This window comes from Muntiacus reevesi, chromosome 6 (genome assembly GCF_963930625.1).
Source record: "Muntiacus reevesi chromosome 6, mMunRee1.1, whole genome shotgun sequence".
Lineage (NCBI taxonomy): Eukaryota > Metazoa > Chordata > Mammalia > Artiodactyla > Cervidae > Muntiacus > Muntiacus reevesi.
In genome coordinates, this window is record NC_089254.1 from 100,287,776 (window position 1) to 100,315,534 (window position 27,759).

The following is a 27,759-nucleotide window of genomic DNA, read 5'->3' on the forward strand; positions in this document are numbered from 1 at the left end:
TTAATCTCAAAAATATACAAGCAACTCCTGCAGCTCAATTCCAGAAAAATAAATGACCCAATCAAAAAATGGGCCAAAGAACTAAACAGATATTTCTCCAAAGAAGACATACAGATGGCTAACAAACACATGAAAAGATGCTCAACATCACTCATTATCAGAGAAATGCAAATCAAAACCACAATGAGGTATCATTACACGCCAGTCAGGATGGTGGCTATCCAAAAGTCTACAAGCAATAAATGCTGGAGAGGGTGTGGAGAAAAGGGAACCCTCTTACACTGTTGGTGGGAATGCAAACTAGTACAGCCACTATGGAGAACAGTGTGGAGATTCCTTAAAAAACTGGAAATAGAACTGCCATATGACCCAGCAATCCCACTCCTGGGCATACACACTGAGGAAACCAGATCTGAAAGAGAGACGTGCACCCCAATGTTCATCGCAGCACTGTTTATAATAGCCAGGACATGGAAGCAACCTAGATGCCCATCAGCGGATGAATGGATAAAGAAGCTGTGGTACATATACACCATGGAATATTACTCAGCCGTTAAAAAGAATTCATTTGAATCAGTTCTAATGAGATGGATGAAACTGGAGCCCATTATACAGAGTGAAGTAAGCCAGAAAGATAAAGACCAATATAGTATACTAACGCATATATATGGAATTTAAAAAGATGGTAATGATAACCCTGTATGCAAAACAGAAAAAGAGACACAGATGTACAGGACAGACTTTGGGACTCTGGGAGAAGGTGAGGGTGGGATGTTCTGAGAGAACAGCATTGAAACAAGTATACTTTCAAGTGTGAAACAGACCACCAGCCCAGGCTGGATGCATGAGACAAGTGCTCAGGGCTGGTGCACTGGGAAGACCCAGAGGGATGGGATGGAGAGGGAGGCGGGAGAGGGGATTGGGATGGGAAACACATGTAAATCCATGGCTGATTCATGTCAATGTATGGCAAAAACCACTACAATATTGTAAAGTAATTAGCCTCCAACTAATAAAAATGAATGGAAACAAAAAAAGAATTCACCTTGCAATGCCATAGACGCAGGTTCATTCCCTAACCTCGACTACCGAGCCCATGTGCTATAGAGCAAATACTGAGCCTGCAAGCCACAACGAAAGACCCCACATGATCTGTGCCACAACTGAGACTTGACACAGCCAAATAAATATATTTTTTAAAAAAGAAAAATAAAATAAAATAAGTCTGAGCATTTCTCAAACTGCAGAAGGCATCTCAAACTGCAGATGCCCAGCCCCCCTCAGACGCCTCTACCAGCGGTGACCCCACCACCCTGCACAGCCACTTCCTGTCTGCACAGAAAGGAGGTCTCAGGAGAGAGGTGACTCCGCCTTCCTGGGTCCTGCCCTTATGGGGGAAGCTCCCAACCACAGAAGCCTCTCTCAACACTCTACCCGGGAGGTATTTGGTGTACCAGGGCCCCAGTTAGTAGCAGTCCCTTCTACTCCATCACAAACAAACTGCCTTTCCAACTGCAGGTCCTGGTCCCTGGATTTCACTTCCTCGGGGCTCATCACTTTATTCAGTTATTTTATATTTGCTTTTCACCACCTGTCTACCAAGAGAACCTCAAATTGCCCCTGACCTTTCCTCTGCCAGGTCCACCTGCAAACTCCTGCCCTGTTTTGATCTCATGATGGCCTCCTTGGCTCCTCCAGTCTCTGACCTTTTACTGAACACAACACGCCTTTTACACATCTTAGTTTTGCAATAGTCCTGGTGTAGTAAGTTTTTGTTTGATATAAATCTCCCCGTTTTATGTGATGTACAGACGATGAATTGAAAGGAAGCTCTGTGAGGCACGGAGCATGCCTGCAGTCCATGGCTGTATTCCCAGTATCTGGCATACAGCAAGGGTTCAATATATATCAGTGCAAGGATGCTAAGACGCCTTCCAGAATTCCAGTCAGAATATATGTTTCTTTCCAGCTTTGTTGTTGTTTAGTCAGTCAGTCAAGTCCAACTCCTGCCACTCCATGGGCTGTAGCCTACCAAGCTCCTCTGTCCATGGGGTCTCCTAGGCAAGAATACTGGAGCGGGTTTCCATTTCATTCACCAGGGCTCTTTCCAGTGAAGAGCTCCTTTTATAAGCAGCTTAGGCAACAAAACTGATGAGAAAGATTTCCAAGGGATGTTTTTCACTTGATGATGTTATTATTGAGCAGAGACACTGCCAGGTTCTGCTCTGCTGCTGCTAAGTCACTTCAGTCGTGTCCGACTCTCTTCGACCCCATAGACGGCAGCCCACCAGGCTCCCCCGTCCCTGGGATTCTCCAGGCATGAACACTGGAGTGGGTTGCCATTTCCTTCTCCAATGCATGAAAGTGAAAAGTGAAAGTGAAGTCGCTCAGTCGTGTCCAACTCTTCGTGACCCCATGGACTGCAGCCTACCAGGCTCCTCCGTCCGTGGGATTTTCCAGGCAAGAGTACTGGAGTGGGTGCCATTGCCTTCTTCAGGTTTCTGCTCTAGACTCACCTATTTCTGTAAAACCCTCACCATCGCAGGTTCAGGCACAGCATTTTCTGGTCATGGACCCCACAGTCGTCTCCAGCCCCAGAGAAGAGCCGTGGTGATGGGGGTAGGAGGGGAGTTCACCTGGGGAGAGGACCTCTCATGAGCCGCTGGGGTCACTGGGCTCAGAGCAGGCATGTGCACCCCCTGCCGCCAAACTGCTGCTGCGGGGACAGGAAGGAGATTGGGACAGAGGGACTCTGTGGACAGAATCTTTTCCTGAGTAGTGCTCGGTTTGAAATTTCTCTCCTACACAACAAACAATAAAAAGGTCCAGAACCCTTTGCCTTCTGCCATAGTATGGCTAGTCTATTTGTCTGCCAGAGAAATAATATGTTAGCGGGCTCCTCCCTGCTCCCCTAGATAACAATGTTTTCTCTTTAACTGTCATGTAAAAATCACTAATAATCAACATATTCTTGATTTGGTCTTTAGATTTATTAATAAATCAGCAATTGCAAAATAAGACTATATTAATGCCTTTCATTAATATTAATACATATGAATATGTATTAATGAATATACATGTATAATGAATGCATATCCATGTTTTCATTAATATTAGTGCATATAATATTAAAGCATTTAAAATCTTACTCAGATTCAATAAACTATCTCAAGTATGAGCCAAAAATTGTATTTGTCAAACAGAAATCTTATACTTCACAGTAAATACTGTTTCACTGTTTAAAATTGTAAACATAAATAATCTGAAACTGCTCATAGAGTATGACTGAAGTGACTCAAATTCTGTTTCTTCATCTTGACAAAAATAAATCTGATGCTTAAGTTAGAACTGGAGGGGCTGGGGCAGAAACTGTGCCTGAAGGGAGCATGAATGATCCCAAACTCCAAGGAACTTAACTCCTGAAACTCTACTTGTAAGTGAGCCTGAGAGTGCCTGGGGAAGTTGTGTGACTGGCAATTCTCCAAATCAACTTCTGTGGAGAAACAGTGCTTACTAAGAGATAAATTATATGTGTGCACACATACACACACGTGCATATATGCACATGCACAAACACATATATGTGTGTGTGTTTATAAAAAATGTATATGAACATGGAAATTGTTTATAACTTAGACCAATGAAAGATTTTTTTGGAAGGAGTTTTTTTTTCTTTTTAATAAAGGAAAACTTTTATTTACTCTATATGCCATGGCAGAGTTTTAATCTTAGTCTAATACCTTTCATCTAGACATGTCAGATTAGGAGGAATCTGTGTGAGACATCCATATGCCCTCCCCATCCCAGGATGGTGCTCACTTTCACCCCAGCAAGGAAGATCCAACAGCTGCTCAGCAGTGTTTCTGCCCAGAGATGCCTGTTAGAGATTCAGCATCTCAGATCTTTCAGGCAGCGGGAATCGTGGACTGAATTGTGTCCTCTCGAAATTCAAATGCTGGGGTCTCCCTGGTGGTCCAGTTGTTAGGAATCTGCCTGTCAATGCAGGAAACACGGGTTCGATCCCTGGTCTGGGAAGATACCACATGCCGCAGAGCAACTAAGCCCATGCACCACAACGATTGAGCCTGGGCTCCAGAGCCCGTGATTGGCAACTTCTGAACTCACACACCACAACTACTGAAGTCCACGTGCCCTGGAGCCCATGCTCCACAACACGAGAAGCCACCACAATGAGAAACCCACGCCCTGCAACTAGAGAGCAGCCCCCGCTCGCTACAGCTAGAGAAAGTACACAGGCTGCAATGAAGACCCAGCACAGCCAGAAATAAATTAATTAATTAATTTAAAAAATTAATTTGATGAAGTCCTGACCCTCAGTACCTCAGAACGTGAGTCTATTTGGAGAGGAGGTCTTTGAAGCAATAATCCATGTTAAATGAGGTCACTGGGATGGGCCCTTCGCCAGTATGGCTAGTGTCCTTACAAGAGGAAAAAATGAGGACACGGAAACAAACAAAGAAGCAAAGATAACGTGAGGACAGGGGAGAAGACGGCCACCAAGCCTCCAAGGAGAGAGGCCTCGGGAAAAACCAACCCACCAACACTGTGATCTTGAATTTCCAGCTTCCAGGACAGTGAGAAAATAAATTCCTGTTAAATCGCCCCTTCTACGGGACTTTACTAAGGGAGCCCTAGCAAACTGAGAGAACTCAGCACACAGGCCCTTGCTGTCTAGCACATACTGAATTCCAGACTCAGAGAAATCCTGCAGTGCTCAGCATAAGCTGCGTTGTTTGTGCAGGCACTCTAGGTAAAATGAATCACAGTCACCAGTTGCCAAACGGTGAGAACACTCCAGAAATTCAGGTTCCCAGGCCAACTGGGATCAAGCCGTATACCAACCTTGTAAGCAGTTCCTTCCACAGATCAGACAACGTTAACTTTTTTCCTACACACACACATATACTCTCACAAGGGAAAGGGTTGGCTTTCACTTTAGCACCTCCTGACTCTCTAGAATCTTGAGTGGCTGAGGGACCATGAGCGTGGGTGGGACCATGACTTCATAGCCCATCCACCTGCAGCCTGGGTCTGGGAGAGGACCCTCTTGCCTTGAACCTGCCATGGGAATCAGGCTCCTCTGTGCCTTTTGCTTCCTGGGAGTAGGTGAGTCCAGAAAGTTGGTGGCAAACCCCTGTCCCATTGCTTCTAGACCCTGGATACAAAATTTTTCTCTCATCAAGCTTCCTGTGTGTGCCTGCGTGCTTAGTCACGTCTGACTCTTTGTGACCCCAAGGACTGTAGCCTGCCAGATTCCTTTGTCTGTGGAATTTTCCAGGCAAGAATACTGGAGTGGGTTGCCATTTCCTTCTCCAGGGTATCCTCCCCAATCCAGGGATCGAACCCTGGTCTCCTGCACTGCAGGCAGACTCTTTACCACTGAGCCACCAGGGAAACTTCCTGCTGGCCTCTTTGTTCACCTCTTCCATCCTCCTTTACAGGCCTCATGGATGCACAAGTAACCCAGACTCCAAGATATCTGGTCAAAAGGAGGGGAGAGAAGGTTGTGATAGAATGTATGCAGAACATGGACCATGAGAGAATGTTCTGGTATCGACAGGATCCAGCTCTGGGGCTGCGGCTGCTCCGTTTCTCAATTGATGTTGGCCTGGTTGAGGAAGGCGATGTGCCCCATGGGTACAGTGTCTCCAGAAAGAAGAAGGAGAGCTTCCCTCTGACCCTGGAGTCTGCCACCACCAACCAGACGTCTGTGTACCTCTGCGCCAGCAGTGAATCCACAGCGTGGCACGGCCACATCCTCTCTGCACAAAAAGGGCAGATGCAGGAGGCGGGGTGGGGGGACCCTGAGTCAGGACCCGAGTTATGCTGCTCCTACGGCACGTGTGTGCCCATTAAAAGAAAGGCAGACAGCAGGGAGGGACCAAGCCTACAGCCACACTTCTTGGCCAGGGCAGCACAGGCTAATTTTTAAGCCCCCTCACCTCCCTTTTCCAAGTCAGGGGTCATTCCGGAGCAGACCTGCCCAATTTTCTATGTTGTTCCCAGCCTAAAGTCATGAAACTCAACCCACACCAGGAGGACTCCTCTTTCAGATCCACACTAGGGAACTTCTCCCCTACCATTTTTTTCTTAATTTTTATTAATGTATTAGCCTTTAAAATTCTATTTAAACTGTAAGAGTCTCAGGTTATAAAAAGTGGTGATATAAATTTTTAAACATCTATTTAGAATTTTTACAAAGGCAAATTAGAGATTCGTTGTTGTTGTGCTTGAGTTCATTCATATCTGACTCTTTGAGACCCCCGGGACTGTAGCCTGCCAGGCTTCTCCATCCGTGGAATTTACCAGGCAAGAATGCTGCACACAGAAATGAAGACCCAGCACAGCCAAAAATAAATAAAAAACAAAATAAATAAAATGCTTAAAAATTATAGTTTAACATTTTTAAAAAATGTTACTGGAGTATAGCTGTTTATGCCCTAGCATTGGTTAAATCCTTTCTTCCCATTCCTTTCCTATCCTCTTCCTTTAACTATACATTTGCTACCCTGCTCAGTATCTTTGTACTTTTTAAAAATATTTTAAAATTTTTGTTTATTTATTCTGTTTTTTTTCCCATTTATTTTTGGCTGTCCTGGGTCTTCACTGCTGTGCAGGCTTTTTCTAGTTGCGGCAAGCCAAGGCTACTCTCTGTTGCCAAACAGGCTTCTCCTAGTGGTGGCTTCTCTTGTTTCAGACCTCGGGCTCTAAGCACATGGGCTTCAGTAGCGTCACGCACGGGGCCTAGAACACGGCTCAGTAGTTATGGCACACGGGCTTAGTTGCCCTGAGACATGAGGGATCTTCCCAGACCAGGGATCCAAACTGTGTCCCCTGCATTGGCAGGAGAACTCCCAATCAGTGGACCACCAGGGAAGTCCTGAGTATCTTTACTTTCCACTGAGGACAGTCACGCATTGTCAACCCTTCCTTGAGATAAACTTGATCAACCATGTGCTGATTCCAGAGAATGTATGGGGAATCCAAATTCTGTTCATTCAGCCTACAAAGGAAAAGTGAGAAAAAAGAATCTTTCTCCACATTCTCTGAATGGTGAGTAATGACTGAAAAGTTCTGAGAGAAGGGATAAGCTAGGATGCAGGAGGCAGGAAGAATTCGGTTGTATCTGAGGTCGCAATAGGGCTCCCTCACTTTCTCCCTCACATCCAGGCAGAAGAGAGTTACTCCAGAAGCTGACCTGAAGAATGAGAAAATCTTTTCCCAAAGGCCCTGAAACCTCTCATAGCATCTCATCAACCTGAATTATGTCTCATGTTCCTTCCTGAACCAATTACAATCAGGTTATGATGGTTTTGATTTACTGAAATGCATTCAGGTCTATTCATGGAACAGGAAACAAGGTCAGAATTGCATGGGCAGCATGGGAGAGAGAAAGATAACTAATCAAACTTAGCATTCTCGTAGGAAGGAGATGGAGGAGATTTGTATTGTGTGGCTGACCAACAATCACAAGGGCTTCCCTGGGGGCTCAGACAGTAAAGAATCTGCCTGCAGTGCAGGAGACCCAGGCTCAATCCGTGGGTCGGAAAGATCCCCTGGAGAAGGGGATGGCAACCCACTCCAGTATTCTTGCCTGGAAAACCCCATGATCAGAGGAGCCTGGCGGGCTACAGTCCATGGGGTAGCAAAGAGTCGGATACAACTGAGCAGCTAACACACACACTCGCACACAACACTCATGAGAGCTGTGCCCCACATGTTTCTGGCTTCCCCCCTTCCTGACACATGATGGGACTGTACTTCCTGGCTTCTGGAGGTTGGGGGTGGGGCAGGGCATGAGACTAGATGCCGAGACTGAGCAATAAGCACAAGTGACTTGTGATTGCCAGGCCAGAAAGTTTTAGCATCCAACGCAAGCTTTCCAGACCTCTCTCTAGTTCTGCCTAAGAGATGAGTGAGTTCTGGAGACGGTGGCTTCGGAGGGGCCATGGCCTTGCAGTCTCTGAGGCAGCTGCAGTCAAGGACTCAGGCCCCTGGGCTGGCCATTGGGAATGACACATGCACACTATTGATGCTCTGTACCAAAGAGATAACCAATGAGGATCCGTTGTGTACAGCACAGGGAACGATGCTTAATACACTGTGGTCACCTGAGTGGGAAGGAAATCCAAAGGGAGGGACATGGACACTTAGAGCCGATTCATTTTGCTGTACGGTAGAATCTAACACCACGTTGTCAAGCAACTATACGCCAATAAAGAACAATTAAAATTTTTAATTTTTTTTCAGGACTTCCCTGGTGTTTCAATGGCTAAGACTCCATACTCCCAAGGCAGGGAGCTGGAGTTCGATCCCTGGTCAGGGAAAATAGATCACGCTGCATATAGGAGTTCGAACACTGTAACCAAGATTAAGATCCCATGGATTTCAACTAAGACTTGGAGCAGCCAAATAAATAATAAATACATATTTTAAAAATATATATTTGTCATAGTATTTGCATCCCTGGCCCTGGAACTGCATTCCTAGGTTTCTTTAGTTGAGGCCTTGGGGTTTGGGTGGAGGGTTTTCTCAGTACCTCTGCTGAGGCCTCCTCCTAGGAGAAGGAGGGGAAATCCGGAGACACTTTCTCCTCTAATTCAGCACCAGGTGCTTCTAGAGCCTAGCTCCCTCTCACAACCTCCTCCCCACCTCAGGGTCCAAAGAATGTTTTGTCTGGAGCTCTCTCAGTGGTGGGAAGACCCCCACTCCTGTGCTGATCCACCTGACCCTTGAGCAGCACCTCATTACATCTGGGAAATGGAACAGGGAGTCAGGGCTTTCTTCCATTTTAGACTCTTGCTTATGTCTTCACAGTAAATCATTAGGCAATTGTCTGAAGAATTTAGGATTGCTAAAACAAAAAGACTGGGTTATTTTGGAAGAAAGTTTGATTTATTTGACCAAGAGATTTTAATGTATTTAATGTTTCATGTCAAGAAAAAATTGGATTATTCTATACCTTTTACCTGTAGCTCAGCTGGTAAAGAATCCACCTGCAATGCAGGAGACTCCAGTTCAATTCCCAGAGAAGGGATAGGCTACCCACTCCAGTATTCTTGGGTTTCTCTAGTGGCTCAGACAGTAAAGAATCTGCCTAAAAGACCTGGGTTCGATGCCTGGGTTGGGAAGATCCCCTGGAGAAGGAAAGGCTACCCACTCCTGTATTCTGGCCTAGAGAATCCCATGGAATCTATAGTCCATGGGGTCACAAAGAGTCAAATACGACCGAGCAACTTTCACTTCATGTACCTATTACCAGGATGCTAATTAATGGGGTTTATATGGAACTACTGTTTCTAACATCTGCCATAGATGTAGAGGTAACACACACACCACACAGGAAAGGGTTACCAGAATATTGTTATCCCTAACATACCACATTTCCTCCTTTTTAATGTAAATTGTTTTTCATGGTTTTACTTTTCTAAACTATTGGCAAATCCCATAATCAATGTTTATTACCAATATAGTAGAATTAACCACCACCCCAAAACAACAAAAGTTATTTTAAAGTACATCTTACAATAGATGGCATCTCAGAATCAAAGAAATAAGCTAGTTTTGTAGGAATCTCTTTCTAGAGATCCCTCATTCCTGTTAGGGTATTAGGCCTATAGTTGTCAGCCATCCACCAGCTTCTACTCTATTAAGGCATAAGTATCTATGAACATGAGGCAACCTTTCACGGTACTAATGTTAGCTTTTGAGCTTTAGTATCACATAAATCTGTGTTCTGCTTCTGCTGCTTGCTCACAAATTATGTGAACTTGATCAGGTTACATAAAAATCTCTGAGATGAGATGCTTGGATGGCATCACTGACTCAATGGACATGAGTTTGAGCAAGCTCCAGGAGATGGTGAAGGACAGGGAAGCCTGGAATGCTGCAGTCCATGGAGTTGCAAGGAGTCGGTCACAACTAAGCGACTGAACTGAACTGAACTAAATCTATAAACTTTCCTAATCTGTAAAATATGGGATCATAGTTGCCTAAGTAGCCTAATTTATAGATAGTCTGAAATGACACGTGTAAAACAGTACGTGTTCAAAAAGACTGACTTAGCTTTTACACAAGTGTTAAGCTGTTTCAGGAAGTTGCATGATAGAGGAAACAATTAGATGATGAAAATGGACCATAGCACTGTGGCCAAATTTTACAGAGCTCTGTCTTATAGTACATAACAAGCTGCATTATAATAGTAGAAAAGTGAAAGTTAAAGTCACTCAGTCGTGTCCGACTCTTTGTGACCCCATGGACTGTATCCATGGAATTTTCTAGGCCAGAATACTGGAGTGGATAGCCTTTCCCTTCTCTAGGGGATCTTCCCAACCCAGGGATTGAACCCAGGTCTCCCACAAATAGCCATTAAGTACAGAGGAACCAAACAGTTATAACTGAGATGACCAAAATGAGGAGGAGATGTGAGAGATGATAGAGGGACAGTGCATTTAAGTTGTGAATTAATAAATGAGGGGGGTGAGAAGAAAAGAGATAATGAAGATGAACTTCTGAGCCTAGACAACAAGACAAGTCGGGGTACCGTTTATTAAGAGGAATGAATTCAGGAATAGGAGTCAGTTTACCAGAGTAGGTATCAGGGAAAGAAAAATAAGTTCAGTTTGGAATAACCAAAATACTCAGCCAACGGGTGCAATTCTGAGTTATGTTACCCTAGTATTCTAAAATCTTACCTTTAGTTATCTGAGGTCAATACTGCCTCCCATCCTTGCTTTATACCAAGAAGTAGAACAGGCGTGGTGCTCAACAATGATGGATGGGGAATGGCGGAGGGTGGTGATGAGGCCACAGTTGCAGGCTGGGAGCCTGGTGAATAAAGATCCAGCCAGAGTGAAGAGCCACACAGCTCCACTAGGGGGCAGACGAATTGTCTCCATTTTCTGCAGAAACAAGGCTTCCTGCTGCAGGCGGGGAACTGAGTCAGTAGAGAAGAGCTACCTGGTGGTGGAGGAAGAACTTGAACTTGACGTGCTAGTGCCTTTTCTCTGCGGAGAGGCAAGGCTGTCACCTAAAGATGTTGACTCTTCTGCTACTCCTCCTTGGACTGGGTACGGCCTTATCACGGGGGAAATTTGGGGTGAATATGCATGCTGAGGAGTAGAGGGCCCGAGGCCCCCGGTCAGTGGATGGGAGAGATGTTCGACCAGGGAGTCCTAAAGCAGTAACAGCTGAAAGAACAAAACCAGGGTGGAGGCAGTGCTCCAGGGCTGTTTGGGAGCCAAGGTGATACTGAAGCGAACAGTAAGAGACCCTCCTGCCCGGGGACAAGCTTGCCAGCTCTCACGGGTGTTTCTGTCTCTCTGGATCTAGGTTCTGTGTTCGGTGCTCTCCTCTCTCAAAAGCCAAGCAGGGCCATCCGTCAACGCGGGACCTCCGTGAAGATCGAGTGTCAGGTCGATAGCCAGCTCACCTACATGTTCTGGTACCGTCAGCTTCCAGGACAGAGCTTGGTGTTGATGGCCACTGCCAATCAGGGCTCCAAGGCTACTTACGAGAGTGGATTTGCTGAGGACAAGTTTCCCATTAGTCGCCCAACCCTGGAGTTCTCAACTCTGACTGTGAGCAACGCGAGCTCCGAAGATAGCAGCTCATATTTCTGCAGCGCTGGAGACACAGTGCTGGGCACAGATGAAGGGTCCCAGCAAGAACCCCTCTCCCTCCCACCCAGCTCCCGTCCAGGTGAGCCTGAGAACCCTGGGAGGCAGGCTGGAGGGGGGAAACCACAGAAGCAGCTGCCTGTGTGTGGAGGGCAGGGGTGAGTGTGAATGAGTTGGCTGTGGATGAGGAGGGAACTGGGGCATCAGCTAGAGGACTTCATCCACAGATAGGATGGGTGACTAATGGAGACGGAGGATAAAATTTCTCCCAGAGGAGTGTTTAGAAATAGTAAAGACAATCAGATACAGTTTGCCTTCAAGTGGCAGAGTCAGAAATACCCTTTAAGTATTTTTATCTCTGAGCTGTATTTAGCCTGTTCTCTATTAATATAGTTCAGAATGCACTTAGTCATATTTATATCATACTGGTCCATTACACTGATGACATTATGCTGATTGTTCTTGGCGAATGGGAATTATAAAGCCCTCTAGATGCCTTGGTATGACATATGGATGGCAGACCAATGTAAATCTGCAAAAATTCAGGGATCTGCTCCCTTGGTGAGCTTCTGAGTAGTCCAGAGGTGTGAGATATGCTGGAATGTCCTCCAACGTGAGAGGCAAGCTCTTTCCAGACATGGAGAAAGTGGCACAATGCTTTGTGAGACTCTCTGGATCTTGGAGTTAACATATACTGCTCTTGGGTATGCTATTCTGGTCCATTTACTATACAATCCGTAAGGCTGGGTCAGTGCAAGGCAGAGCTCGGTAGCAGAACGAGGCTATGACGGAAGCTTCTCAGCCACCAGGGTCATAAACCAAGCAGGCTCAGTTGTCCCTGAAGTGCCTGTGGCAGATAGCAATGCTCCGCAGAGCTCCTGACATTCCCATGAGCATCACGAGGCAGATACAATGAGCTCTGTGGCACGCTATACTCCTTTCCACCTGCCAATGACTTTTCTCCTTTTGAAAAGCTGCTCTTGGCTCTTTACTAAATGCCTATCATGGCATTCAGAACTGGACTTCGGCAGACCTGCAAAACTGTAAAGTTGAAGACGTGCGGAGTATTCTGTTATGAAATGGAAAATGTATAATCAAGACCAAATTCTAGCACAGCTGGAAAGAGGCACAATTCAATTTCAAGAGCAAGTCTCAGTTTCACGATACTTACTCCTGTTGCACCCACACCTTACCCTCAGTCTACAGTTTTGCGGGAATTTCCCTGTTCCCTAGTTGAAAAGCTATGAGCCTGTTTTCTGGGTAGGCTTGCACTTTATTCTGGAATCATCACTACATTTTAACACCAGTGTGGCTCTGAAAGGTGGTGGGGAAGGAAAATCTTCGCAAGGTCCAAAACTTCAGTCCTGAAGGACAGACTTAGCCTGTGTTCGGCTTTCTTTCAGTGTCATCTAGACTTGAGCCACTCATTCACATTTCCCCCCATCTTGCTTCTCTCTGCTGTGTTAGGGCGTCATTCCTTTAGACTCTGTCCCGTTTACTGATTCACACCTTAACTCCAATAACCCGTTCGCCTTCCAATCGACTTTTGAAAACTCTATTTTCATTTCGAGGAAATCTACTTGGGTCCTTCACACATGTGAGCCGTCATTTTAAAAAATTACTTAGTTTTGGCTGCACTGGGTCTTCATTGCTGCACGTGGGCTTCTCTGGTTGCAGCGCAAGAGCCTCTCCTTGCAGCGGCTTCTCTCGTTAGGAAGCCCGAGCTCTAAGGCACACAGGCTTCAGCAGTGGCAGCATGCGGGCTCAGCCGTTTCAGCCCATGAGCCCTAGAGCACGTTGTGGAGCATGGGCTTAACTGCCCCACTGCACGTGGGATCTTCCCAGACCGAGGATTGAAGCCATGTCCTCTGTATTGACAGCCAGATGCAATGGACCACAAGGGAAATCTGATGAGCTGTCATTTTTAAAGAACCTTGCTCCACATGTATTTTATTTCTCAAAGGATAGGTGGCACAGTGGTAAAGAATCCACCTGCCAATGCAGGAGACACAAGAGAGGCAGGTTCAATGCCTGGGTTAGGAAGATCCTCTGGAATAAGAAATGGCAACCTACTTCAGTATTCTTGCCTGGGAACTCTCATGGACAGAGGAGTCTGGCTGGCTACAGTCCACGGGGTCACAAAGAGTTGGACACGACTGAGCACTGAAGAAAATTAAACTTCTACTTGGAATTTTTATCTATTCATGCCAACCTCAATTTTCTGGTGGTTTCTGATGCCTCTCACTCAGAGTGGCTTATTTCTTATGCATTATGTAATTTGATATTATAAATTTATCATTTGGAATCCCCTAAATCTTGGAGTAAAGGTAGGCTTTCCAGAAAATATATATTTTTGGCTCTGTCAATCAACTGGGATGCAACAGACTTGATGTCTTCTTTTGTAATTGCCAATGTCCATCTTCATGGCCATACATTATCTGTGTGAAACCCCAGGGGTTGACTACTCAGTGGCCATGAATATTCAGAGGAAACTATTTATAATCCTCCAGCCAAAGCCAAGACCAAGAAAAACAATAATCCCTGTCAATTGCCTGAGAGGTTAGCTTTGTGGTTTGCCCTTTCACTAAGTGTGCACTCTTCCCGCATCCTGGCTTGATGAAGGAGCAATTCCCATCATGCTCCTAGTGCACTACAAGGTCCAGTGGCTCTCACCCAGTTTCCACACATGCTGATTCTCTTGGTCACCAGGATCCATATGTGCACCTGTTTGATTGAATGGATCAAAAATGCTGGCTTACCTTCCTGTTTCCTGCTCCCATTTCCCTAGGAAGCAGGCAAATTCACCCACAGATAGCTTTGGACTATGAGCACCCACCTGTAGGAGGGCAAAATTTTCTCCTAAGCAGCAGTAAAAACACTGTGGGTGGGAACTTGATCTCTGTCCTCAGGCAGACCTGCTTCATCACCAGTGTAACCTCGAACAAGTTATACAATCTCATATTCATCCATATGGCATCCTCATATATAAAATGAGGATAATAGTGATGCAAAAATACAAGGAATGGGATTTTCATAAGAGTTAGATGAAGTCATCCATGTAAACCGCATAGCACTGTGCCTGGTAGAGGCAAAACACACAGTTTAATTAATACCTAAATTTATTTCTCACTGTGATACATGACATTTTACCAATAACAATTCCATGCTCAAGATTAAGTATTGCCCTCTCTGGAAAATTTTTATTTATTATTATAACTGTTTCTCTTTAACTATTTTTTAACAAAATTAATGCATATTCTAAAATACACAGATTATTTAACTGAGGAAAATTAAAATCTCTATTTAAATGAGATTAGATAATATGACTTGTATTTTATAATTTATTCTCTTAACCCAACAGTATTTCATAAATGCCATTTTATGTCAATAGATAGAGCTTACATAAACTTATAAGAATATTTCAGTGTATCGATGTCCCTCCTTTTAAATACAACTTTTTACATTAAAATTAATACCAAGGTGAAGTATCCATATGCTAGATGATAGGGTAATTTAATTTAAAAAGCAGTCAATGTATGTGTCAATTTATTTCTCTCTCTTTTTTTTTTTTGTTGTGCCATGCAGCCTGTGGGATCTCAGTTCCCCAACCAGGAATCAAACCCTCGACCGTGCTTTGGAAGTGTGGAGTCTTAGCCACTGGATCACCAGGGAAGTCCCTGTGTCAATTTATTTCTGTTGTAGACTTGGCAGGAAACGATGCAAGCACTCCTTTCCCCACCTTCACAGGGCTGACGTCTTGTTATCCAGGTCTCACCTCAAATACCATCTCCCCAAAGACAGCTTTCGTAACCTTCTAGGCTCACATGGTACCTGTGGACCCAGCCACCAGTTAGTTTCTCACATTTATTATCACTTTATCCTATTTCAGTAACATCTAATTATTAGTTCAGTTCAGCTCAGTTGCTCAGTCGTGTCTGACTCTTTGTGACCCCATGCACTGCAGCCTGCCAGGCTTCCCTGTCCATCACCAAATCCCAAATCTTGCTCATACTTATGTCCATCAAGCCAGTGATGCTATCCAACCATCTCATCCTCTGTTGTCCTTCTTCGCCTCCTGCCTTCAATCTTTCTCAGCATCAAGGTCTTTTCCAATGATCTAATCGTGCCAGCTGTGATGGACCGCGCAGAAGCGTGGCCATGAGGAGCTTCCACACGCCCGAGGTCAGGGGCGGCAGCCGAGAGGAACTACCCCACCCCGGAGGTCAGAGGCCCCACCCAAGAGGAGCTACCCCACCTCCAAGAGCAGCTCCTGTGCAGACACAGGAGGGCCGAGAGGAGCTACTCCACGTTCAAGGTCAGGAGGGGTGGCCATGAGAAGATACCCCTCGTCCAAGGTAAGGAGCAGCAGCTGCGCTTTGCTGGAGCAGCCATGAAGAGATACCCCACGTCCAAGGTAAGAGAAACCCAAGTAAGATGGTAGGTGTTGCAAGAGGGCATCAGAAGGCAGACACCCTGAAACCATAATCACAGAAAACTAGCCAATCTGATCACAGGACCACAGTCGTGTCTAACTCAGTGAAACTAAACCATGCCGTGTGGGGCCACCCAAGATGATCAGGTCTTGGTGGAGGGGTCTGACAGAATGTGGTCCACTGGAGAAGGGAATGGCAAACCACTTCAGAGTTCTTGCCTTGAGAACCCCATGAACAGTATAAGGCAAAATAATAGGATACTGAAAGAGGAACTCCCCAGGTCGGTAGGTGCCCAATATACTACTAGAGATCAGTGAAGAAATAATTCCAGAAAGAATGAAGGGATGGAACCAAAGCAAAAACAATACTCAGTTGTGGATGGGACTGGTGATAGAAGCAAGGTCCGATGCTGTAAAGAGCAATATTGCATAGGAACCTGGAATGTTAGGTCCATGAATCAAGGCAAATTGGAAGTGGTCAAACAGGAGATGGCAAGAGTGAATGCTGACATCCTAGGAATCAGCAAACTAAAATGGACTGGAATGGGTGAATTTAACTCAGATGACCATTATATCTACTTCTGTGGGTAGGAATCCCTCAGAAGAAATGGAGTAGCCATCATAGTCAACAAAAGAGTCTGAGATGCAGTACTTGGATGCAATCTCAAAAACGACAGAATGATCTCTGTTCATTTCCAAGGCAAACCATTCAATGTCACGGTAATCCAAGCCTAAGACCCAACCAGTAACGCTGAAGAAGATGAAGTTGAACGGGTCTATGAAGACCTACAAGACCTTTTAGAACTAACACCCCAAAAAGATGTCCTTTTCATTATAGGGGACTGGAATGCAAAAGTAGGAAGTCAAGAAACACCTGGAGTAACAGGCAAATTTGGCCTTGGAGTACGGAATGAAGCACGGCAAAGGCTAATAGAGTTTTGCCAAGAGAACGCGCTGGTCACAGCAAACACCCGCTTCCAACAACACAAGAGAAGACTCTACACATGGACATCACCAGATGGTCAACACCGAAATCAGACTGATTATATTCTTCGCAACCAAAGATGGAGAAGCTCTATACAGTCAGCAGAAACAAGATCGGGAGTTGACTGTGGCTCAGATCACGAACTCCTGATTGCCAAATTCAGACTTAAACTGAAGAAATTAGGAATAACCACTAGACCATTCAGGTATGACCTAAATCAAATCCCTTATGACTATACAGTGGAAATAAGAAATAGATTTAAGGTACTAGATCTGATAGACAGAGAGCATGATGAACTATGGACGGAGGTTCATGACATTGTACAGGAGACAGGGATCAAGACCATCTCCATGGAAAAGAAATGCATAAGGGCAAAATGGTTGTCTGAGGAGGCCTTACAAATAGCTGTGAAATGAAGAGAAGCAAAAAGCAAAGGAGAAAAGGAAAGATATTCCCATTTGAATGCAGAGTTCCAAAGAACAGCCAGGAGAGATAAGAAAACCTTCCTCAGTGATCAATGCAAAGAAATAGAGGAAAACAACAGAATGGGAAAGACTAGAGATCTCTTCGAGAAAATTAGAGATACCAAGGGAACATTTCATGCAAAAATGGGCTCAATAAAGGACAGAAATGGTATGGACTTAACAGAAGCAGAAGATATTAAGAAGAGGTAGCAAGAATACACAGAAGAACTGTACAAAAAAGATCTTCATGATCCAGATAATCACAATGGTGTGATCACTGACCTAGAGCCAGACATCCGGAGTGTGAAGTCAAGTGGGCCTTAGAAAGCATCACTACGAACAAAGCTAGTGTATGTGATGGAATTCCAATGGAGCTATTTAAAATCCTGAAAGATGATGCTGTGAAAGTGCTGCACTCAATATGCCAGCAAATTTGGAAAACTCAGCAGTGGCCACAGGACTGGAAAAGGTCAGTTTTCATTCCAATCCCTAAGAAAGGCAATCCCAAAGAATGCTCAAACTACCACACAATTGCACTCATCTCACACGCTAGTAAGGTAATGCTCAAAATTCTCCAAGCCAGGCTTCAGCAATATGTGAACCGAGAACTTCCAGATGTTCAAGCTGGTTTTAGAAAAGGCAGAGGAACCAGAGATCAAATTGCCAATATCTGCTAGATCATCAAAAAAGCAAGAGAGTTCCCGAAAAACATCTATTTCTGCTTTATTGACTATGCCAAAGCCTTCGACTATGTGGATCACAATAAACTGTGGAAAATTCTGAAGGAGATGGGAATACCAGACCACCTGACCTGCCTCTTGAGAAACCTGTATGCAGGTCAGGAAGCAATAGTTAGAACTGGATATGGAACAACAAACTGGTTCCCAATAGGAAAAGGAGTACGCCAAGGCTGTATACTGTCACCCTGCTTATTTAACTTATATGCAGAGTACATCATGAGAAATGCTGGGCTGGAAGAAGCACGAGCTGGAATCAAGATTGCCGGGAGAAATATTAATAACCTCAGATATGCAGATGACACTACCCTTATGGTAGAAAGTGAAGAGGAACTAAAAAGCCTCTTGATGAAAGTGAAAGAGGAGAGTGAAAAAGTTGGCTTAAAGCTTAACATTCAGAAAACTAAGATCATGGCATCTGGTCCCATCACCTCATGGGAAATAGATGGGGAGACAGTGGAAACAGTGTCAGGCTTTATTTTGGGGGCTCCAAAATCACTGCAGATGGTGACTGCAGCCAAGAAATTAAAAGATGCTTACTCCTTGGAAGGAAAGTTATGACCAAGCTAGATAGCATATTAAAAAGCAGAGATATTACTTTGCCAATAAATGTCCATAACACTCAGGTTAGAAAAATTAGAGGAACATCACAGGAATGCAGTAAATATTTCCTGAGTGCTATGGACTGAACTCACAGAAGGCAATGGCACCCCACTCCAGTACTCTTGCCTGGAAAATCCCATGGATGGAGAAGCCTGGTAGGCTGCAGTTCATGGGGTCGCAAAGAGTCAGACATGACTGAGCGACTTCACTTTCACTTTTCACTTTTATGCATTGGAAAAGGAAATGGCAACCCACTCCAGTGTTCTTGCCTGGAGAATCCCAGGGATGGGGTCGCACAGGGTTGGACACGACTGAAGTGACTTAGCAGTAACAGCAGCATGGATGAACTGTGTTCCTCCAAAATTCACATGTTGTAGTCCTAACCCCCAGTCCCTCAGAATGTAATAAGATCTTTAAATAAATAATTTAATTGAGGCCATCAGGGTGGCCCTTAAGCCAATCTGACCTTGTCCTTATCAGAAGAGATTAGGATATATAAGGAGAGCCACTGGGGAGATATCCACAGAGGAAAGGCCATGTGAAGTCCGTGAAAAGATGACCGTCGGCAACCCAAGGAGAGAGACCCCTGGAGAAACCAACCCTGTTGACACCGTTAACAAAAATAATAAATGATCTGAGATAGGAATAGAAACAAATTTTATTTAAGCCAAACTGAAGACTAGAACCCGAAAGGCAGCCTCTAAGACAACTCTGAGGAGCTGCTCCAGAGCAGCAGGGTTTTCAGCCCAGTTTTATGTCTTGACAGAACAGAGAACATTAAGCAAGTCAGGAATATATTCCCTCCAGGTTTGAAAAAGCAGATCAGCAGGAACTCAGTGAGTCAGTGTGGCGCTGGCCCCTGGGAAGGGAGTCTTGTCCTCGAAGGAGCGCCAGCACTCGTGTCCCAGGAAGGGAGGCACTTTATCTTTTAACACAGACAGCTTTTACTTCTGGTCCAATATGCCCTTTTCTTTACTAAGTAAAGCAGATCTACAATGTATGTTTGGTAGGCCACAAATAGGCTGTTTTAGTTGGTATAAAATTCAAGTTAACTCATGTATAAGCCAGAATGACTTCTCCATGAATCAATATATGAAAGTTTCTTCTATCAACACCTTCCTTGATCATGGACTTCTCAGCTCCCAAAACTGTCAGAAGATGGATTTCTGCCATTATTTTGTTATGGCAGCCCTAGCAAACTAATCCACTGAGTCAATAAATAGGATTCAGAAGAAAGAAAAATCTGCTAAGCCATGTGGACTGCCCTGGAGAAGAACTCTACAGAAAGCATTTGAGTTCAGGCAACGTAAGGCCATTAGAAATGAACCAAGTCATTCTAACAGGGATGTGGGGGGGGGGGGGGGGGGGTGCGGCTCTTACCTTTCTATCTGAGCAGAATGGTAGCCCAAAACATGAGCCGGCCCCCTCTGCCCCCCACCTTCACCCCGCAGGCTGGGAAAGGAAATAGATGTGACGTTTCTCATCCTCTAAAGCCAGGCTTCCTATGAAGGCCCCACGACAAGGGGGCAAAACGAAATAGCATATTTTATGATATTTCTGCAAAAAAAAAAGCCTCTATGATGGAGGCTCCACAACCTGGGTGAGCACAACCTGCCTTTGACGTGGCCCAGAGAGGCCCAAGGCCATAGCAAGGTGGGGCTGGGGTGCGGGGGCAGGTGCCAGATTAATTCAGGCTTCTTTCTCTGCCAAGGAAGCCAGCATCAGGAGGGATCCGGATGTAGTTTGTTCCCTGGCATGACCCCTGAGCTGCCATCTGCAGTGATTCCCACACTTCACAGCACTTTCCCTGTCCTCCGGCGGCCTTGAGGTCAGCTCTGCCAGTTTTAGGGCTATGCTCTCAGGCAGGATGGATCCTTTCTGACGCCTGGTCTCAACCTCTCTAACAGGAAATAATATTGTCCTGCACACCTCACGATGAAAACGGGAGCTTGAAATTCAACAGAAAGGAAAATCAGCATGCCACCGCTGCTTGTGTGTGTGAAAGCTCTTTAAAAGCTGGTGGGCGCTATACACAAACAGCAGTATGGCCACCTAGAGAGGAGCTCATCAGGGGTCAGAGGGTGTGCAGCTCTGCGGAGTGGGTGTCCTGTCGTGGAGAAGCTGGCTTCCAGCTATGCCAGGCACCAGACCAGAAGTCACCCTGTGGGTCCCTCTCCACCCAAGAGCCCGCCCCCCACCCCATTTCTCCCAGTTCACTCTATTTCCATTTACTCTGTCCTTCCAGCCTACTTCCTGTCTTGCCACCAGACTTCTGAGCTTTTTGACTTTGTTCACCACCCTCAGAGCATTCGCTCATTTCTACCTTTCCGAGAGTACCTGTGTAGACTCTGCCCACTCCTGCCCATCAGGAACACTGAGCTCAGAGGAGGTGAGCAGGAGAAGCCTCTTCATGCGAAGGCTTGTCGACCTGGCTCATAAGGTTAGGTTCCAGCACAGACACTAGTTACATCTCTATACCTCCTGGCCAAGTGGTGCCTCAGTAAATTACAAGAGTGTGTCTTGATGGACATGGCAGGTTGCAAATTGAGATCATTTCCAGGAAGATTCACTCTTCACTGAGCCCAGGAAAAGAGTCTCACTGCATAAAAAAGAAAGAAAGAAAATTTCAGAATCCCACCACCTTCAATGTTGTTTTTAATCACTCAATTTCATGGACAGAGGAGCCTGGTGGGTTACAGTCTATGAGGCTGCAGAGTCGGATCGACTGAGCACATGCGCACACATTCTCAACCTTTATCATGCCCCAGTTTCTCTACCTGCTGCTGATTCTCTGGTAAGGACCGAGATTTACCATTGTTCAAACCTTTTTTCTAAAATCTGATCCGGAACATATAATTCTGGCTCAGGCTGTCAGCTCCTAGCAGGTGGGGGCAATTTTCATCACTGTTAGTGCAGGCTCCCAGGGTGACCAGGAGGCTGCTTAAAGAGAACCCAAGGCTGCTTGAGCAATGAGAAAGACAAGCGTCTTGATAGTGAGGAAGAGGAGGAATACGATACTGGTCTCTTGTTACCCCAGTGCATCAGGTAAACACCTACTTAATCCTTGGCCTCTCCTCCCTCCAAATGCCTCCTCCCACCCTGTCCCTCAAGCCCTGGTAGGAAGGAGAGCCAGCTTGAAGGCCCAGACTCACAAGAAACTCTGCCTCTCCCATCTCATCACTTCTTGGTATTGGGGTCCTGGTTCCCTAAGGCTTGGGCTTTGACCTTCTGACACCATAGTTTAGACTTGACCAGGGTCTTCTTGTTTACAGGTATGACATAGTAAAGATTTCTTTCCTTTCATGGGACTTCAGGATACCAAGCAGCCAAGTTTGCTACTAATATCAGCCCTTCCTTGAAGTAAGTTGAGTAAATCTCCATGAGGTCAGAGGATCCCCAGGGTCCCAGGTCATTCTGCCTTCCCTTACTCCTCATCTCCATCATCCACTCGGTTTAAGAAGGCTCAGCTGTAGGAAGAGGGGTCTTGGCTTTCCCTGTGTTCCTCACCCCAGAATATCCTCCTAAGAGTCAGCTAATCTTCCTCTGCGTCCTTGGAAAATAAGTTTCCTTATCACCCGGAAGTCATGAATCCATGGAGTGGCCAAACATAGCAGAACTGATGCAAGAGTCCAGGACAAGGGAAGCTGCAGGTGTGTTTGTACTGGGAGGGGTGGTCCCCCTCCACCCCCTCCCTCTCCTCGGGGGTTATAAAGGCTCGCCACCAGGCACTCCAGCGCACTTCTCCACCATGCATCCCCTGCTGATCCTTGCCTTTGTGGGAGCTGCTGGTGAGTCCCATGCATCGCTTAAGGTCCACTAGCCCCTCTCCTGGCAGAGATACACGCTTCACCACTCCTCCGGCCTCTCCTGTTCTACCTGTGTGTTCTCCCCTCCCTGGCCAGCACCCCTCCTTCCCACTCTGGGACTCTCTTTAACCTTCACTTCTCTCACCTTCTGCCGGGTTCCACTCCTATCCCTCTCGTCCATCCATTTTGGGGCTTTGTTGGGAGAGACGAGAAATGCAAACCAGGTGGAGCTGGTCTGTGAAATGAGCCAGGCCTTAAGGCTTGGCCGTGACAACCGTAGGTAACTCCACTCTAGCTGTTCCTAGCCTCAGATGCTCCTGGGGAGATGGAAGGTGACTCACGGTGGAGTCCTGTTTATTGGCCTGGGGGTGTGAACCATGCACTGACTTTTTAAGTTTCCTGAGTAGTTTTAAGATTCCCGGATGTATAGCCACAGCTGCGAATCACTGTTCTATTGGCCAATAACCGTAACCACCTTTATCCTGCGCAAAGGGTGCCTGGGCTCCCTGCTCAGGTGTGAGCTATGGGAGGAGCTGGTAAGCAAAGCCAGGGCTTTGCAGCCACATCTCCCTGGTGAGGCCAACCCATCGTGGCAAACTGGGGCTGAAACTGCAGCAGGGAGTAGACTGGTGATGAATAAAAAGGATAGAAGCAGCCAGTGGGTGAGAGGACCACATTCAGACTCTCCGATGCTGAGTGGGTTTACTGTCCTTGCCCTGGTGCTCCCGGTGGAGGTCTGAGCTGGAGCCCCTGCAGGCTCCCTAGCTCTGCGCCCTGCAGACACACAGCGACTCGGGAGAACTACCCGCTGGGAGACCAGCCAGGGTGGCCTTCCCCCCTCCCTGTGCTCGGTCAGGAATCCTAATTAGCAGAGTCCAGCCGCGGGGCTCGGGGCTCCACCCTCCTGCTGCATCAGCCTCTCCTCCCCTGTTTCCACTCAAGTGGCTTTCCCCTCGGACGACGATGACAAGATCGTCGGGGGCTACACCTGCGCGGAGAATTCCGTCCCCTACCAGGTGTCCCTGAACGCTGGCTACCACTTCTGCGGCGGCTCCCTCATCAGTGACCAGTGGGTGGTGTCCGCGGCTCATTGCTACCAGTAGTAAGTGCTGGGCCCCTGGCGACTAAGCCCACTGCCCAGGGCCCTCTGGAAGAGCTGGGGTCTGACCAGAGCTCAGAACGATGATGGGGAAGAGAAGAAGTGGGCAACAGCAGCTGACTCGGCAGGAGCTGTGGGTGAAGAGGGGCACTCGCCAGGCTCCTCTGTCCATGGGATTCTCCAGGCAAGAATACTGGAGTGGGTTGCTATGCCCCCCTCCAGGGGATCTTCCCGACCCAGGGATCGAACCCGGGTCTTATGCTTTGGCTTGCACCAGTTCTTTACCACTGGTGCCACCTGGAAAGTCCCATAAAAAGTAGGCACAAGCTATTTTGAAGGTGGGAATAGCCAGTGGGAAAAGCTGGCATAGACCTCACACAAATAACCCTTGCCAATTGGCTACATGTTAAAACCTTGTAAGATATGTTTTTTAAAAAAAATATGATCCCTAGTTCCCATTTAGCTCAGAATTTTTAGGACGAGTCTGAATATTGGTGAATGCTCTCTGCTTCTGGCAATTCTACACTCCTGGGCAGAGCTGAGAATCACTGCCAAAAGCAAGGGTTCTCCAACCTGAATGCACGTAATAATCACCTGGAGGGCCTGTTACAACACGTGTTGCTGGGTCCCACCCCAAGGGTTTCAGATGCATTAGGTCTGGGCAGAAGAGAGAATCTGTGTTGCTAATGCGTTCCCAGGTGACTGATGGTGCAGGTCCTGTGGCTGTTGTTTGAGAAGTGCTGTATTAGATCACAGATGGCGATAGTGGTAAAGAACCCACCTGCCAGGGCAGGAGACGTAAAAGATGCAGGTTTGATCCCTGGGTGGGGAAGATCTCCTGGAGGAAGGCATGGCAACCCACTCAAGTATTCTTGCCTGGAGGATCCCATGGACAGAGAAGCCTGGCAGGCTACAGTCCATGAAATCACAAAGAGTTGGACATGAATGAAAGACAGGATGGACAGACAGACAGACAAATCAGATCACACAGGATGGTGGCCCTGACCAGATCAAGAAGGGAGGCAGTAGAAATGACTGCATGTAGTTTGCAAGGTGGCGGAGGTTGAAGGATGTCTGGGGAACTTAAAATGGTGCATTTGCGTCCAGGGCACTGGGCACTGAATGCATGAGGGGTGTGGAAAAGGCGGCTGGAAAAGCAGATGGTCCCTAGCTGGACCCCTTCACCGCATCGCTTCTCTACCACCAGGCCCTCTGAAGCACGGAGGTTGTTGGTCTCACACCTGCACTGACCTACCACCCCTCTACAGCCCTTGACATTCCTACACTCCCACCTGTGAGCAGGGAAAACCTCTGGGAAATGTGGGCCTGTGGACAAAAAGTTCTTTACTGTGCTTGCCCTCAACAGCCGCATCCAGGTGAGGCTGGGAGAGTACAACATCGATGTCGTGGAAGGTGGTGAACAGTTCATCGACGCGTCCAAGATCATCCGCCACCCCAAGTACAGCAGCTGGACTCTGGACAATGACATCCTGCTGATCAAACTCTCCACGCCTGCGGTCATCAATGCCCGGGTGTCCACCTTGGCTCTGCCCAGCGCCTGTGCACCCGCAGGCACCGAGTGCCTCATCTCCGGCTGGGGCAACACCCTGAGCAGCGGCGGTGAGTGGGGCCCTCACGTCTTCACCCCCTGACCTACCCACACTGCCCAGAACCGAGCATCGCCTGAGCTCGGCTCCAGTCTTTGCTTCCAGCCTACAAATTCCCATCGAGTACCTACTACACATGCAGGACTGTGTGCTGGGTACCAGAGAGGGGCAAGTGTCCCGGACCTGAGCCCGAGAATCAAAAGGCAGGACAGACGCGGCCCCAGCTCTCAGCACCTTTAGAGAGGGGTCCGCAGTGAGCCTGCCGGGAATTGAAACTCAATTTTCATAAGGGGCCTCTCCCGGTTGCCCTCAGGGCTCAGCCCTGGGTTACCATCCCCCTTCCCATCCTAACCCACATTTTCCTTTTCTTGATCTCTTCCTGTCCCTCAAAGTCAACTACCCGGAACTGCTGCAATGCCTGGAAGCCCCGCTGCTGAGTCACGCCGAGTGTGAAGCCGCGTACCCTGGACAGATCACCAGCAACATGGTCTGCGCTGGCTTCCTGGAGGGAGGCAAGGATTCCTGCCAGGTAAGATGCCTGCCCAGAGGTGGCAGCCTCGCTGGGGGCAGGATGTGAATGCCCAGGATCGTGGGCTGGTGGTCCCCTGGAGAAACGAGGGAGGCTCAGCTGTGGCCTCTCTTCACAGTGAGAAGGGCGTGGGGCCCAGAGCCAAGGGGAACAGGGTCTTGTGAGGTTCAGACTGTGTGCTCCCATTCCATTGCCTCCTCTCTTTATAAAGCTTATCTCATCACTCCCTCCCCAGGGTGACTCCGGCGGCCCCGTGGCCTGCAGCGGACAGCTCCAGGGCATTGTGTCCTGGGGCTACGGCTGCGCCCAGAAGGGCAAGCCTGGGGTCTACACCAAGGTCTGCAACTACGTGAGCTGGATTCAGGAGACCATTGCCGCCAACAGCTGAAGCCCCGCCCCTCAGCCATCATTATGCTAATAAAGTGACTGTGCTCCCCCTGCCCAGCTGTGCGCCTGCTTCCTCAACCCCCACCCCTACTCTGGGAAACGTGCTCCCACCGGGGCTCAGACAGGGCGATACCCCTTACAGATGAGCGGAGCACCCCACTTCCCCAATGTGTTCCAGGGCACACTGGTGTAACAGCAAAGTGAAAGTCGCTCAGTCGTGTCCAACTCTTTGGGATCCCGTGGGCTGTAACCCACCAGGTTTCTCTGTCCATGGGATTTTCCAGGCGAGATTACTGGAGTGGGTAGCCATTTCCTTCTCCAGGGGATCTTCCCAACCCAGGGATTGAAGCCAGGTCTCCTGCATTGCAGGCAGATTCTTTCCCATCTGAGCCACCAGGGAAACTCACATGTAAAGAGAAGGAAGGCAGAAAATATCATCAGGGAGAGGGGTTCCTGGAGTAACTTCATTCCAGAAGGCTGCATTGGCCTTGGTTTGTCTTTGGTCATGAGTGCGGGACTGATGTGTGCGCATGGATGCTCACATGTGCACATGTGTTGGGAATGGTCTGTAAGATCTCACACCTCCTCTCACTGGTCCCCATGCCTAGGGAAGCACCTACCAATCACCTTGGCCTTTTCTGAGTCCGCTCCGTGTCCCCAGCATATGTTCCCTCCTGGAAGCAGGAGGCCCTGCTGGCTCCTGTTTTCCCAGGACCAGCTCATGTGCCTGAGGGAGATGAGAGCTCCCTGGGTCTCTCTCCCTCCCATTCCTGAGAAATCTGCCTTCTGTTCTTCCCACGTGATGATACGAACACCCTCCTGAGTCCTTGATAGGCACTTTCACATTTAGTTCCCTCTACCTCTGCAGTGTTTATTATTCCGGAGATACAGACAAGGAAACAGAGGTTCAGACAAGGTTGTCAGTTCACCCACGTCCCTCGTCCAGCAAAGGACAGATCTGGAGTTGGGCTCTATTTGCCTGGCCCCCAGGCCCCACCCCTGCTTCCTCCCTCCCACCTCATGGGCCTTCCTGCTGCGGTCCACAGTCCTGCTCCTCAACATCTCTCCAGCTCGTCCCCTGCCTTGCAGCACTTCCTGAGGGGCACTTATCTCCTGCAGTCTTCTAAGCCTGTGCTCAGAGGGGTCCTATGTGTTGTTTGCTTTCTGGTTAATACCTTTCCTGATGCCCGACAGCTTTTGAAGTACAAGCCAAGCTCCTCATCCCAGAGATGCATGGTTCTTCCTGCTTTCGCTCTGCCTGTGTCTCCAGCCTGGGTTACCTCACCCCTCCCTTCCCCTGCAGTGCCCCAGGGCTCAGAAGTGCTGGCGGTTCTTCCAACAAGCCATGCACCTCTGACCTCCAGTTCTGAACACTACCAGTCCATTTGGCATGATGCCCTGTCCACCCACCTGTTCACCCTCTTCAAAAAAGTCCTTGACTCTTCCTGCTCCCCATTCTCTTCCCCACACC

The 27,759-nt window shown here is 47.4% G+C and overlaps 1 protein-coding gene and 1 gene segment (V, D, J or C); both read left to right on the forward strand.

The window, feature by feature from the left end:
* Nucleotides 1–27,759, forward strand: part of LOC136170775 (T cell receptor beta constant 1-like) — a 73,375-nt gene that overhangs the window by 14,294 nt on the left and 31,322 nt on the right.
* On the forward strand, nt 22,609–26,289 carry PRSS2 (serine protease 2). The gene is made up of 5 exons (XM_065939254.1): nt 22,609–22,648; nt 23,609–23,768; nt 25,132–25,385; nt 25,765–25,901; nt 26,137–26,289. The coding sequence occupies exons 1-5, from the start codon at nt 22,609–22,611 to the stop codon at nt 26,287–26,289; spliced, it is 744 nt and encodes a 247-aa protein (XP_065795326.1).